At 42.1% G+C, this 13371-nt stretch overlaps 1 protein-coding gene across 4 annotated transcripts in view; it reads left to right on the forward strand.

The window, feature by feature from the left end:
• LOC109930923 (V-type proton ATPase 116 kDa subunit a 4) overlaps positions 1-13371 on the forward strand; it is a 72283-nt gene that overhangs the window by 5065 nt on the left and 53847 nt on the right. The window contains exons 1-3 of one of the 4 annotated variants that reach the window (XM_048607920.1): positions 8056-8150; positions 10255-10386; positions 12028-12106. In XM_048607920.1, coding sequence (XP_048463877.1) covers positions 10270-10386; positions 12028-12106 — 196 coding nt within the window. In that variant the 5' untranslated portion in view covers positions 8056-8150; positions 10255-10269. Of the gene's footprint in view, positions 1-8055; positions 8265-8306; positions 8416-10254; positions 10387-12027; positions 12107-13371 lie in introns of those variants that run through there. The other 3 variants (XM_048607919.1, XM_048607921.1, XM_048607922.1) reach the window with 3 other exon arrangements.

The following is a 13371-nucleotide window of genomic DNA, read 5'->3' on the forward strand; positions in this document are numbered from 1 at the left end:
GAAGGGTCTAGGCCCGAAACGTCAGCCTCTCTGCTCCTATGATGCTGCTTGGCCTGCTGTGTTCATCCAGCCCTGCACCTTGTTGTCTTGGATTCTCCAGCATCTGCAGTTTGTACTATCCCTTCTTCTTAATCAGCCTGGTCATTGTGGTAATGTATTGTGGCCTGAATAGAATTTTGTTTGGATTGGTTCAAATATGAGCCAGAATTTTACATCCCTCTGGGAGCGGGTTGCCTGGTAGGCAGGAAGTGGGTAATATTCGGGAGGGATGTCGTAGGCATTAGTAAGATTAAACACAATGCTATGGGCTCCCTTTCCTGGTATCTATCCACCTACCCTGCAAACTCATTGCAATTTGATATGTACCAAGGAAGACGTTAGGAAGCCCACCTGCCATTGGCCAAATGAGGTTTTGGATTGACCACATAAGATTCTTTTCATTCATCCAATATCCCCAAAAGCTGACAGGGTAGGGAGCTAGGTTTGAACGTTCCCTCTCCCAGGGTAGGAATGGGGTATTCCTCCTTCACAGGTCACCTGAACATGTCAGAGATTCTTCCAATGTGTGTCCCCAAACTCTTGACCTACGTACCGTGGCCCTAACCCTCTTCACTAGGAGCTTCCTACTCCTTCCTAGTTGATATCCTCGTGGGTGGGATGAGCTACGTTCTTATGTATTCTGTTGTGGCCAGAGGGTCACTCGCAATGAATTCTCTTCCAACTTCCACATTGATAAATTTGGAGTCTAGCCAGGATCTATCCTTGGTCCACTCTGCTATTGCTTAACTATGTGTGGCCCCCTCGAGCCACCTTCAGTAGCACATCACGTTGTAAACGTATGCCGATAACAGCCCATGGTGGTCTGTTGCATCCAGCTGCTGCCTGCAGGAACTAGGTGTCAGTCGCGTTCTGCCTGCCTTGTCGGGTTTGATGCAGCTGAGCTCTGTCAATGCACAAGGAGAGCTTCCTCCAGCTCAACATCCTCACCCTTCTCCTCAGATGCTTCGTCCCATTCCCTAGCTCCTCAGCATCTATCACATTGCCTCAATGACCACTCATCATGGAGCAGAGAATAGCACACCAACACACTCTGTCCGGTTTGTACTGGAGAGGCCCTCCATACTGCTCCAAACTGTGGAACCATGTCTTCAGCACTGCCATTGGTCCACTGCACCACAGCCATGCTCACAGCATGGACGGCAACTTGGAGAAGCTACCAGCTGAGTGACCAACACATTACAACAAAACAGGTGCGTCTGCTCTACTCCAACCCCATCCCAGATCTACCTCAGCCCTGTCATATCACAGTCATCACCTACATGACTCTGATGCAGCAATGTTCCACCCTTTGTCACACAGGATATAGCAAGAACTGCAGATGTTGGAAGTCAGAGTCGATACAGTGTGGAGCTGGAGGAACACAGCAGGATCACAGGAGCAGGAAAGTCAATGTTTCAGGTTGGGACCGTTTGGGACCCAAAACGTTGACTCTCCTGCTCCTCTTATGCTGCCTGACCTGCTGTGTTCCTCCAGCTCCACTCTGTATCGGCACTTGTCACACAGCACAGTTTCGCAATTGATAGGATGCTTTTGACCAGCATTCCTTCTCTCTTTGGATGGATGCAGGAAACTTTCTCGTTTCCCCAAAATTTGCTGCAGCCTGCCCCGTTTGATAAACTTCTTTTCTCATCAGCTCAGAGATCATTTGTATGGAAAATTACCAGAAGTGCGGGCTGATAACAGCATGACAAGGGTTACAGGGCATCAGGAATCTTAGCAAAGGCTAACAATCAATCGCCTTAAATAAACAGATTAGGTGTTGAGAAAGCAGCACAGCTGGAGAAGGAAATGGTCTGAATGAGAGTAAGTAATAGGGAGACAAAGCAGAATAAAGAAGGGGTAAGGAAGATTTAATTGTAGAAGAAAAGTGATAGGAAAGATAAGAAAACATTTTTAAAATATTAACACTTTGACAACCTCTAGAAACGATTTACTCATCATGAGAATGAGTCTCCTTCTCTGTCTGGGCCAGCCACGTGAGTGGCATCTCAGGAACAGGAATTCAGGATTCATTACAAGCTTCCTGGAATACAGGCTCCAAATTAAGTCAGCAAACTTAAATGTATAGTCTGCATCTTTTCATTCAGTTTTGTATTTTTGGTTTAGATTGGGATGAGAAAGGAACTGGTTAAAAAGGCAGAAATTTTTGAAATATTGCTGCATTTTTAAGAATGAAATGAGCTGATACCCATTGTAAGTGAAGTTTACACAGTTGTGTGTTTAAACAGGAGGAAAAGGGCTAGTTGGAGCAAGCTTGAGTCAAGGAGTGTGTATAGGGATTGTGGCTGGCAACAAGTGGCTGATTGGTCTGTAGACTGTGACCAGTTATCAACAGTTATGTAATTGGCTCCCAGGTAGCTGAACAGCTTGTGGGTGTAAATGTTCAGGTCAGAAGCCATTTGGACCTCCAGAGGGGAAAGAAACTGTTTCTGCTCTGCAGTCAGGCCTGAAGATTGTCAGTTCGTTTTCCCTCAGCAGTTGCTATAAGCCGTGGCTTCAAATTAAAACATCTGAGACCTTTGTAAGTGTGAACCAGTCACCATGTGCCTCCTGCAAAAGAGTGAAAGCATCTGAAGAGGGAAGATAAAGGAGCAGAATTCTGATCATCAAAATGATGGAAATTGCTGAAAATGCCCTCTTAGTCTTTCCCTCCACACATGACACACTTTTTTTTGTGTTTGTCTATATAAGTGTGTAGAAGGGGAGTTTACAAATGGGGTAAATTGCTGAGTTATATGACTAAATTTCATAATCATTTATCTGTAGCTTCAAACTATTTATTTGCATCACGTTGTAGTTCTTGATAAGTTCAGAAATCTGTTTTCTGTCAACCTGGTTCAAAAGGACAAGTAAGTTGGGCAATTTTGCAACCTTTTAAAAATCTTTGCTTTTTCTGACGACTCCAGGGATAGCAGTACTTGATTTCAACCATGTTACCCCCAGAGATGCGTATCATTGATAACACAAAAGCAGCGATTTCTTGAAGGCTGTGTTTATTGTGAATGCCACCACCAGGGGGAGCAAGGAGCACACACATGCAGGAAAAACACTGTGGCTGGTCTTGAATGTCAGCCATTTTTGTTGGCATCTGGAAGAGGAGGGGGAGCTGGGCTGGGGATGTGGGGGATGAGGTAGCGGGAAGGGCTAAGGGTGTGGGAACAGTCCCAGACCCTGCACATGATCTCGTGCTCAGGCAGCGGTGGCTGAGGACGCCTGGTAACATGACACACAGAGGTGCCTCCTGTAGCTCATTGTGTCCGACCGATATCATGGGCCATGTTTGCAAATGCAAGACGCCATGTTGGCATTATGGGTAAATACTCTGTTCCTTGAAATGATCGGGCAGCTTGATAGCGTGTTTTCATGAAGCTAATAGTGGGGAGACACAAATAATTCAGCAACTCGTGGCAATTTGATGCTTGTGTCTATCTCACAAATTACAGGGCTATTTACACACCATATTACACCTACTGTTAATTCTTCCAACAGATTCCTCAGAGCTGAGCTTTTGCGAAAATAACTGGAACTCCTCATGTAAAATTTTGACCTTTCAGATGTGGGTTTACAGGACACCCTTTCTGCAATTCCCAGAGATACAATCTGTTATGGTTAAAAACATATTTGATGTTTCCTGCGTTAAATAATAAATATTGCCAAATGACACGGAAGAGTGTTTGGAGTATAACTATGAGTGACACAGCTTCAGGCTATCTCTGCCTTCAGTCTGTCCTTGTAATTAGCCTAATCTAGCTAAGATTCAAATGTGGATAAAGCCAATGGAAATGCGACTACAACCAGTGTTCCTCTCAAATCCTTCACAACTTAATCAGATGGCATGAAATCATTTACATAAATGATTTGGATGAGAATTTAGGACGTATGGTTAGTAAGTTTGCTGGTAACATGAAAATTGTTGTTGTAATCAATAGGTAGGAAGAAGGTTTTCTAAGATTACAAATGGATCTTGATCAATTAGGACAATGGGCTGAGAAGTAGCAGATGGAGTTTAATTTAGATAAATGTGAGATATTGCATTTTGGTAAGACAAAGCAGGGCAGGACTTATATAGTCAATGGTGGGGCCCCGGGGAATATTGTTGAACAGAGAGACCTAGGGATTCAGATACATATTTCTTTGAAAATTGTGTCACAGGTAGACAGGGTGGTTAAGAAGACATTTAGCACACTTGCCTTCATTGCTCAGACCTTTGAATATAGGAGTTCAGACAGCATGTTGAGGTTGTACAGGATGTTGTTGAGGCCACTTTTGGAGTACAGTGTACAGTTCTGGTCACCCTGCTATAGGAAGAATATTATTAAATTGAAAGGGTGCAGAAAAGATTTACCAGGATGTTGCCAGGACTGGAGGGTGTGAGTTATAAGGAGAGGCTGATAGGCTGGGAATATTTTACTAGAGTGTAGGAGGTTAAGGGGTGACCTTACAGAGGTTTATAAGATCATGAGGAGCATAGGTAAGGCAAATAGCCAAGGTCTTTTCCCTAGGGTGGGAGAGTTCAAAACTAGGATACATATTTTTAACATGAGAGGAGAAAGGTTTAAAAGAGAATCTGAGGGGAAACTTTTTCACTCAGAGGGTGGTTCATATGTGGAATGATCCGCCAGAAGAAGTTGTAGATGCAGGTACAGTTTACAACATTTAAAAGACATTTGGACAGATATATGAGTGAGAAAGTTTTAGAGAGATATGGGCCAAATGCAGTGGTACTGGTTTAGTTTAGGAAACTTGGTCAGCATGGACTGAAGGGTCTGTTTCTATGCTGTATGATTCTACAGCTCTATGACATTGAGACATGGCCATTTGGTTGAAACACGTGCAGTGTATTTGTTGAATAAGCTGTTGGTACCTGGTGTAGGAATGAGATTGACGTTTCACAGTTCACGAGAGCAACATGTCCTCTTCCTTGACTGATCACTGCTGACAACCATGACCAGCTGCTTGGTTTTGTGTCTGTGCTAAACTGCAAGGTACAACAGAAATACTGTGAGTCTTTAAGCTCTGACTGAGGGGCAAAGCACCATAAGGCAAGCCAGAGATGCTGTGACCAACCCAGCAGGCACAAGGAGAACGAATGCTGAGAGAAAATGAGTTCTGAGATGCACCCTGGTCCAGTCCAAGAGTTTGTTGCCTATCTCTGTGCACAACTCAACCAAAATACACTGGTAGCAGCATTAGAATGAAAGGTGTTGATGCCCTCTAGTGTAGAACTGAAGTACAGCTCCGTATTATAAATGGGTTGGAAATGTGCCATGAATGAGTGAAGAGGCTAGTAATTGTCTGACCCCAACCTCCATGGCCAGGGGTTTGGGTGCTTGCTGCCCATGGAGTGTGCCCTGGGATGTTGTGCGCTGCCGTCCAAAGTGGAGGTACAGTGGAGCTAGCAGTGAGCTGGTGTCACCAGGTCTCCGCTCTGTTGTTCATGTCAGCGATTGTCGCCTTCTCGTTTTTGTCTAGCATCTGGGAGAATTGGAAGCTGCATTTAAATGTACATAGAAACATGGAAGATAGGAGCAGGATTAAGCTATTCAGCCCCTCAAGCCTGCTCCACCATTCAACATGGTCATGGCCGATCATCGAGCTCCATCTCATAATCCTGCCCTCCCCCCCGTATCCCTTGATCTCTTTAGTTGCAATAGCTGCAACTACCTCCTTCTTGAAAACACATAAAGTTTTATCCTTGACAACTTATGGCAGTGAATTCCACAGGCTCACCACTCTATGGATGAAGGAAGGTCTCCTGATCTCAGTCCTAAAATGTTTGCCCCTTATCCTTAAACTATGACTCCTGGTTCTGGACTCCCACACTATCAGGGACAACCTTTCTGCATTTAAACTCCTCATTCTTCTAATCTCCAGGTTAGTGCAATTCTAACCGACTCAATATCTTTTCATACATCAGTCCTGCCATCAATTTGGCGAACCCTCGTTGCACTTCCTCTACAACGAGAACATCCTTCCTCAGATAAGAAGACCAAAACTGCGCACAATATTCCAGGTGTGGCCTTACCAAGGCCCAGTATAATTGCAGCAAGACATCCCTGTTCCGGTACACAAATATAATTTGCAGGAACAAGAGACAGCACAGTATGGAGCTGGAGGAACACAGCAGGCCAGGCAGCATCAGAGGAGCAGGAAAGTTGATGTTTTGGATCGGGACCTTTCTTCTGAAGAAAGGTCCTGACACAAAACGTCAACTTTCCTGCTCCTTTGACGCTGCCTGGCTTGCTGTGTTCCTTCAGTTCCATGCTGTGTTGTCTCTGACTCCAACAACTGCAGTTCTTGCTACCTCTCTAATAATTGCAGTAAGTTATCTTGGTTCTTGAAGTGAAAAAAGGGTAAGATAAGGGGATAATGAAATAGAAATTCATGTAAACAGACCTCTCACTGCTCACTAGTTGCCGTGGAAAATTGGAGTTTTCTTTCCAATGTCAAGAATCTAATTTTTCACATTATAGTCTCAATGGACTCATCAATGTACACATTGTTCAGGGACTGGGAAATTGTGGCTTGTATGCCAAACTGCATACATTGTTTGTGTTTTTCTCTCAGAAAAATAAACAAGGATAGAGGATAAAAATCCAGTTTCAACTGCACTGGTGTGAACTAGTGGGACTGAACACTCTCACGTGTACCAGCTAGAGTTCAAATGTTAGCATGCTGTAAAAGCCACATTCGAAGGACTATCCCCTCACGCATTGCAGGTAAAGATTTATTCTCACTCTGGATGCTGCAAACCAATTGAAAAGGGATCATCACAGTGGAACTTCAACCAGCTGACAAAACCAGGAATCACAAAAACCATCTGTTCAACTGACAATGACAACTCTACCAATAATTTGCACTGCAAAAGACACAATGTTCAACTACCTGCTCTTTATGAATATTTCAAATGTTGATGTGTGTATCTGTTTGTTTTTTTTTAATCATTAAGTTTAAAAAACTTTTTCGGACTTACCTCTTGTTCCTAATATGTTTTTTGCATTAGTGCTTCTTCTTATGTGTGCTAGTTAATAAACTCACTCTTTGTTAATGTCTGAAAGTCTGGTTAAAATTGGCTGCATTTAAAACAGAAATTCATTGGGATCTGGGAGAAAGGTATAAATAAGCAAAGGGATCCTTTCCAAATTAACCTCATTGCAAATATACAATCTGCAGGGCTGGGCGAATAAAGAAGGGAACCAGTTCAGTCTTCCTCACTGCGAGGAGTCTATCATTTTGGCTAGTCTGTCTGGAATGGTAACAAACAATGAAAAATTACTCAGGGTCTGGTCATATCACAGATAGCACAAAACCTGGGAGAATTAAGGAAGATAACAACTGATTGCAAGAGTACAGGCAGAATAAATGACATATAGCAGATGCAATTCAATGCAAAAGGTGTGGTGATACATTTTGAAATGGAGAATAGTGTGACATGATATATGCTAAATGGCCACATTTTAAAACAGTGAAGAACAGAGGCATTTAGTAATGCTTGTGAATGATATGTGAACCTGACAGGAGTTAAAAATGCAATTAATAGTGCATATGGGATCCTTAAACTCTTTAAATAGAAGCACAAAGTCAGGAAGTTATGTGGAACTTTTAAAACTTTTATGTTAAATTAACTTGACTCCTCTGCCAAATTGTAACAATAGCAAGTTTTCCATGAGAATATGAGAGTGTCAACTCCACCCTTACAGTGAGATTTCAAAGGTCTCTAAAGAAGACAGCTCCTGCAATTAATTCTCATGTACGTTAAAAAGGATAAACAGTTTCTAAAGAATGTCGAAAAGGTAAAGACAACACACTGTATTGGCACTAGCACAAATGTTACAAAAGTTTCTGCCCATTTGTTCTTTCCTGGTTTAAACTATCTCAACAAACATCCAATGTATCAGATTTTTAAAATATTTTGCGGATTTTCCTTTTGAAGATCTTAAAGCACTCTATATTATAGCAGTGATTTTGGTTGGAACCATTCTGGTTTTTGGGAGGAGGTGCTGATCATGTGACTGTGTCCATGTGACACTTGATCAGATGACACCAGGTCACATGGTTTCTCCAGATGTTACTGGATTTGCCTTGTAAAGGTTGTGGTCTTTGCTGTTGAAAACTTGTATTTGTGTTATCATGGAAGTTATAATGAAAAGTTTCAAGAAATAGAATGGCTCAACCAGTAGTTGAAGAGTGGAAGTAAATTACTGGTAACTCAATTAAAATGCACTGGTATCTTCTATTTTATTTGTGGGATGTGGCATCAGTGGCTAGGCTAGTGCTTATTGCTGATTCCATAATTACCCTGGAGAAGGTGATGCTGAGCTGCCATCTTGATTTGCTGTAGTCCTTGGATTGAAGGTAGCCCACAAGGTTGATAGGGAGAGAGTTCCATGAATCTTCATGAAACAACTATGCAGGAACAGCATTGTACTTGTAACTCTGGATGGTGTGTGGCTTGGTGTTCCTGTGCATCTGTTGCCTTTTGAGGTGGTAGGCATTGCTTGTTTGGACAATGTTGTAGGAGTTGCTGTCAGCCATCTTGTAGATATGACATTGCTGCTAATGTGTGTTGATGGTTCAGGCAGTGAGTGTTGAAGGTGATGGATGGGGTGCTATTCACCAGGATGCTGTTGAGCTTCTTGAGTGTTGTTCAAATTGAACCCATTCAAACAAGTGGAGTGTATTCTACCAGACTCCTGACTGGCACCTTGTGGACTGTAGTTATTTACCATAGAATTCCCACCCACTGAGCAGCTTTTGCAGCCATCGTATTTACATGGGTAGTCCAGCTCATCTTTTCATCATTGGTAACCTCCAGGATTTTGATAGTGTAGGATTCAGTAATAGTAATACCATTAAATGTCATGAGGTTTAATTAGATTCTGTCTTGTTAGAGATGGTCATTGCCCGGCACTGGTGAATGTTACTTGCTATTTATCAGCCCTACCTGGGTACTGTCTAGTTCTTTGCATTTGAACATTTGGACTGCTTCAGTATCAGAGGAGTAGCGAACGGTGCTGAAGACTATGCAATCTTTGGTGAACATCCCCACTTCTGACCTTCATGATAGAGAGAAAGCCATTGATGAAGCATCTGAAGATGCTTCGGCCTAGGACAGTACCCTGAGGAACTTCCCAGAGATGTCCTGAAGCTGAGTTGCTTTTGTGCTAGATATGACTCCAATCAGCGGAGTGTGTTGGAGAGAAACCAATAGTCACTCTCGCCTCACTCCTGGAATTCAGCTCTTTCATTCAAATTATGATAATAATGCTCAGAGTCAAATGCATAACCAAAAGTAATGTAATTTAAGGGTCACTAGGGCTGAAATATTTAAATTGGCTTTTTCCTCCAATGCTCAGTTTTGTTTCACCACAATTTATTTTAGTTTCAGATCTCCAGCATCTGCAGTTGTTTGTCTTGTTTTAGTAAATCAAAATGGTTGTTGTCTTTAAGAAATAAAAGATCTAATCCTACCAGGTAGTGATAATTTACAATTTTCTGAAACTGTATTGGGAAACACAGATCACTGAGCTGATATTTGCAGTTTTTCTATCTCTGTGTATGTGTGTGTGTGTGTAGATTTATAAGGGAATTTGAGGGCATGGATAGAGTGAATAGCCAAAGTCTTTTTTCCAGGATAGGGTAGTCCAGAACTAGACAGCGTAGGTTTAAGGTGAGATGGGAAAGATTTAAAAGGGACCGAAGGTGCAACTCTTTCCACACAGAGGGTGGTGCGTGTGTATGGAACAGGCTGCCAGAGGAAGTAATGGAGATGGGCACAATTACAACATCTAAAAGGCATCTGGATGGGTCCATGAATAGGAAGGGTTGAGAAGAATATGGGCCAAATGCTGCCAAATGGCACTAGATTAATTTAGGATATCGGGTTAGCATGGACAAGTTGGACTGAAGGGACTGTTTCCATGCTGTACATCTCTCTTACTCTGTGTTATATGCCAATGGTTTATGTCTGTAGCTAGAGTTTAATCACTAATAATTGATTCATGTTTAATACTGGTCTCCACTCTCCATCAACCTTGGTCTGAAAGCCAGATAAATTGGGGTACTTGTGTGTGTCTTAATGAAAACGTTTAATGTTTGGTATGAGTCCAGGAATAGTGAGCTCAATGTACAGCATGCTACTTCAGTGAGTTGTAACAGTATCACTTACTGCACTCATTAAATCTTCTTCCCCAGTGAAACGACGGAAGGATGGCATCCTTATTCCGAAGTGAGGAGATGTGCCTAACGCAGCTCTTTCTGCAGGTTGAGGCTGCGTATTGCTGCATCTCCGAGCTGGGAGAGCTTGGCTTTATGCAGTTTCGAGACGTAAGTAAGCATTTGACAGACCTGTATCTGAATGCAGACCAGGCCAGCATTTAATGACCATCCTAAGTTAGCCTTGAGAAATTGTCAGTTGAATATTTTAGACTACTGCAGGCCATGTGGAGAAGGAGCTTCCACAGAATTGCTCACTAGTGAGTTCCCAGATACTGACTGAGTGATGATAAAAGTCTAACATGATTTATCTAGTGGGTGGGTCTAAGAGTGATCCAGAGGCAGCTGCCTTTTTGAAGTAATTTCCTCCCTAGCTCCTTTGTACATGAACTGCGGGTCTTTTACCTCCTTTCCATACATGATGTTCATTTTTGAGATGAGCCGTGACTTCTTACTCATCACCCCTCTGTGATCGACCTTACCCAGACACCTTAATGCTTCCCCCGTTGCTTAGATTACTTCTCCAGCTTTCTCTAACATTCTTGGTGTTGGAAGTAACACAGTAGCATCAATAGAGAGAGAAATTGCGCAGGAGTGAATAACTTAGACACCACATCACTGCAAATCCTCTTCCAATTTCTTCACGTGAAGCTGTAGCCAACTTCTGAAATGAAGGTTGGCCCTATGTTAGGACTGAGTTTAAATTTCACTTATTCCATCTTTACAGACACAACAAGCTTATCTGTGTTTGAGTAATATCTTATTCAATGTTTTTTGTCTGTGCTTTCTCAGTTTTGTTTCTCTCCCATGTGCATGGAGAGTCATTTTGGAAAATGGGCCTTGCTGGGATGTTCACTTTTTGACCATGATGTTGTTGTTTTGCCTCATGACCACAACATGGAGTGCAATTTGTGGGACAAGAATCCTTTTATCATTCGATTGGCTTAATTACCCTGAACATTTTTGCCTTTCCTCCCATGGGCTTTGACTCTCGCAGGATAAAGTTAAGTTCTCTCCAACATCTTCCAAAGCTTTACATCTGCTTTTTCTTTTAAGCTGTGAGGTTTGAGAATGTGTAAAGCAAGCTGCAGTTGTGGGTCCTGTGTGAGATGGTGTGAGGGTGCGTGTGTGATGGTGTGAGAGAGAATGTGTGTGATGGTGTGAAAGAGTGTGTGTGTGTGGGTGTGGGTGTAAGAGAGAGAGGGAGGGAGGGACTGTTTGCCCAGCCAGTATTCCCACGTAAAGGTTCTTTCCATATTGTGATGACAAGCTGAAATGTTATCCATTTTACTACATGCATCACTCGACTTCCCCAAATACCCTTGCATCCTGGTCTGGTCTTCAGTTTGAAAGAGATTATTCTAGCTAAGATCAAGAATTATTAGTTGAATCTGGGATCTTCCTTATCTACATAACCAAATGAACCTTTAATGGAGTTCCCTATCTAATTAGTGTGTGTGCATGTGTTTATATGATTACATAAATATACATTATAAAATAAAATGTGTCTATATAATAAATAAACATATATTTATATCATTTTATTTCCACACTTAGTGAGAACTTTGTTTTTAATGTCCATGTCTTCAGATGTTTGTTGCCACTCTATCACTTCACAAGTTAGAATTGATCTTGATTTGGAATACTTGTTGCATGAGCATAGAAACACCAGAGTGGTGAAATTGAGAAGTTTCTACATTTTAGAACCAGCAGTGGTGGGGAACAATACTATATTGTCTGTCTCTTTTACAGCTGAATGCAAGTGTCAACTCATTCCAGCGGAAATTTGTGAATGAAATCCGACGCTGCGAAGTGATGGAGAGAATTCTTCGTAAGTGTGCAAAAGTACTTTGCTGAAAATAATCAAGATATTTTCTTTTTAAAAAGTTAACATGGTTGAATCTATAAAGATCCTCCTAAATCCTACATTCCTGATGAAAGCAATAACTCAAGCAGATATTTAATCAGAAATAGGGATAAATCCAATCCTATATATTAAAGATTTTTCAGGCTGATGTTTTAAATTTTATTCTCTTTCTGCCCTCATTCAACATCCTAATCATATTCAACATCTTTGCTGACCTCGGCATGGAACATTATAGGCTATTTGTCCAATAGCATTTTTCTGTTCTGTAAAATCGATTGGATTTTATGGAGTGTATTTTAAATTTATTTTGCTCTTTGAGCATTGTTGCCAATGTACACTGTCAGATGAGTAAAGCTTGCAATCATTTTTACAAGTTTGATACCAAATCTATTGATCTGCTGCTGTGCAGTTCCTCTTCCAGTCTCACCAAAAGCAATTGAGAATTGTTCATGAGATCACAAGAACTGCAGATGCTGGAGTCAGAGATAACAAAGTGTGGAGCTGGAGAAAATCTTCTGAAGAAGGGTCCCGACCCGAAACGTCAGCTCTCCTGCTCCTCTGATGCTGCCTGGCCTGCTGTGTTCCTCCAGCTCCACACTTTGTTATATCTGAGAATTGTTCATACCAGCTGAATAAAGGGATAATTCATGGTACTGAGAGCAAAGTTACATTGGATTCCATGTTGTCAAGTTGCAAATGCCACTGAGATCAGCGAAAGGTATTTGCATAGATTTTAGCATCTGAGATGATTTGGCTTCATTTATCTCATTCACTTTGAGTCAAAGTTGGGAGTTGATGGCAGAATTTGATGCTTCCTCCCAAGGGAGGTTACACATGATTGGTTAACTCCTGTCCACTTGAGGGCCTCGTTGCACTGGTGTTTGACCAGGCAGGGAGACTAACAAGCAAGCTATTTTAGTGCCTGATTTGAGGGAATCGGAAAAGGGGAGGGGTTTGACCAGTTGGGAGCTCCCACCCCCAATCCTGTGATATCCTCCTATTTCTTTACGTGTGGTATTGGTCCCTTGGTAACTCTAAGCCTCTCCCTAGGAGCTTGACTAGCGGCAACCATTGCTTCCAATGACGCTATCAGCTGCAGAGAGTTGAAAACCTCTATTGGCTTTGGGCGGGAGAAGGGGTTCCGATTACTTAGTCCTGAGTAAGGCTGGTTTCTGTAAGACCCTCCCCTAAAATGGAGCCACGTGGGTCTTGCACTGAGACAATTGTCA

Source organism: Rhincodon typus, chromosome 18 (genome assembly GCF_021869965.1).
Source record: "Rhincodon typus isolate 14 chromosome 18, sRhiTyp1.1, whole genome shotgun sequence".
Classification (NCBI taxonomy): Eukaryota; Metazoa; Chordata; class Chondrichthyes; order Orectolobiformes; family Rhincodontidae; genus Rhincodon; species Rhincodon typus.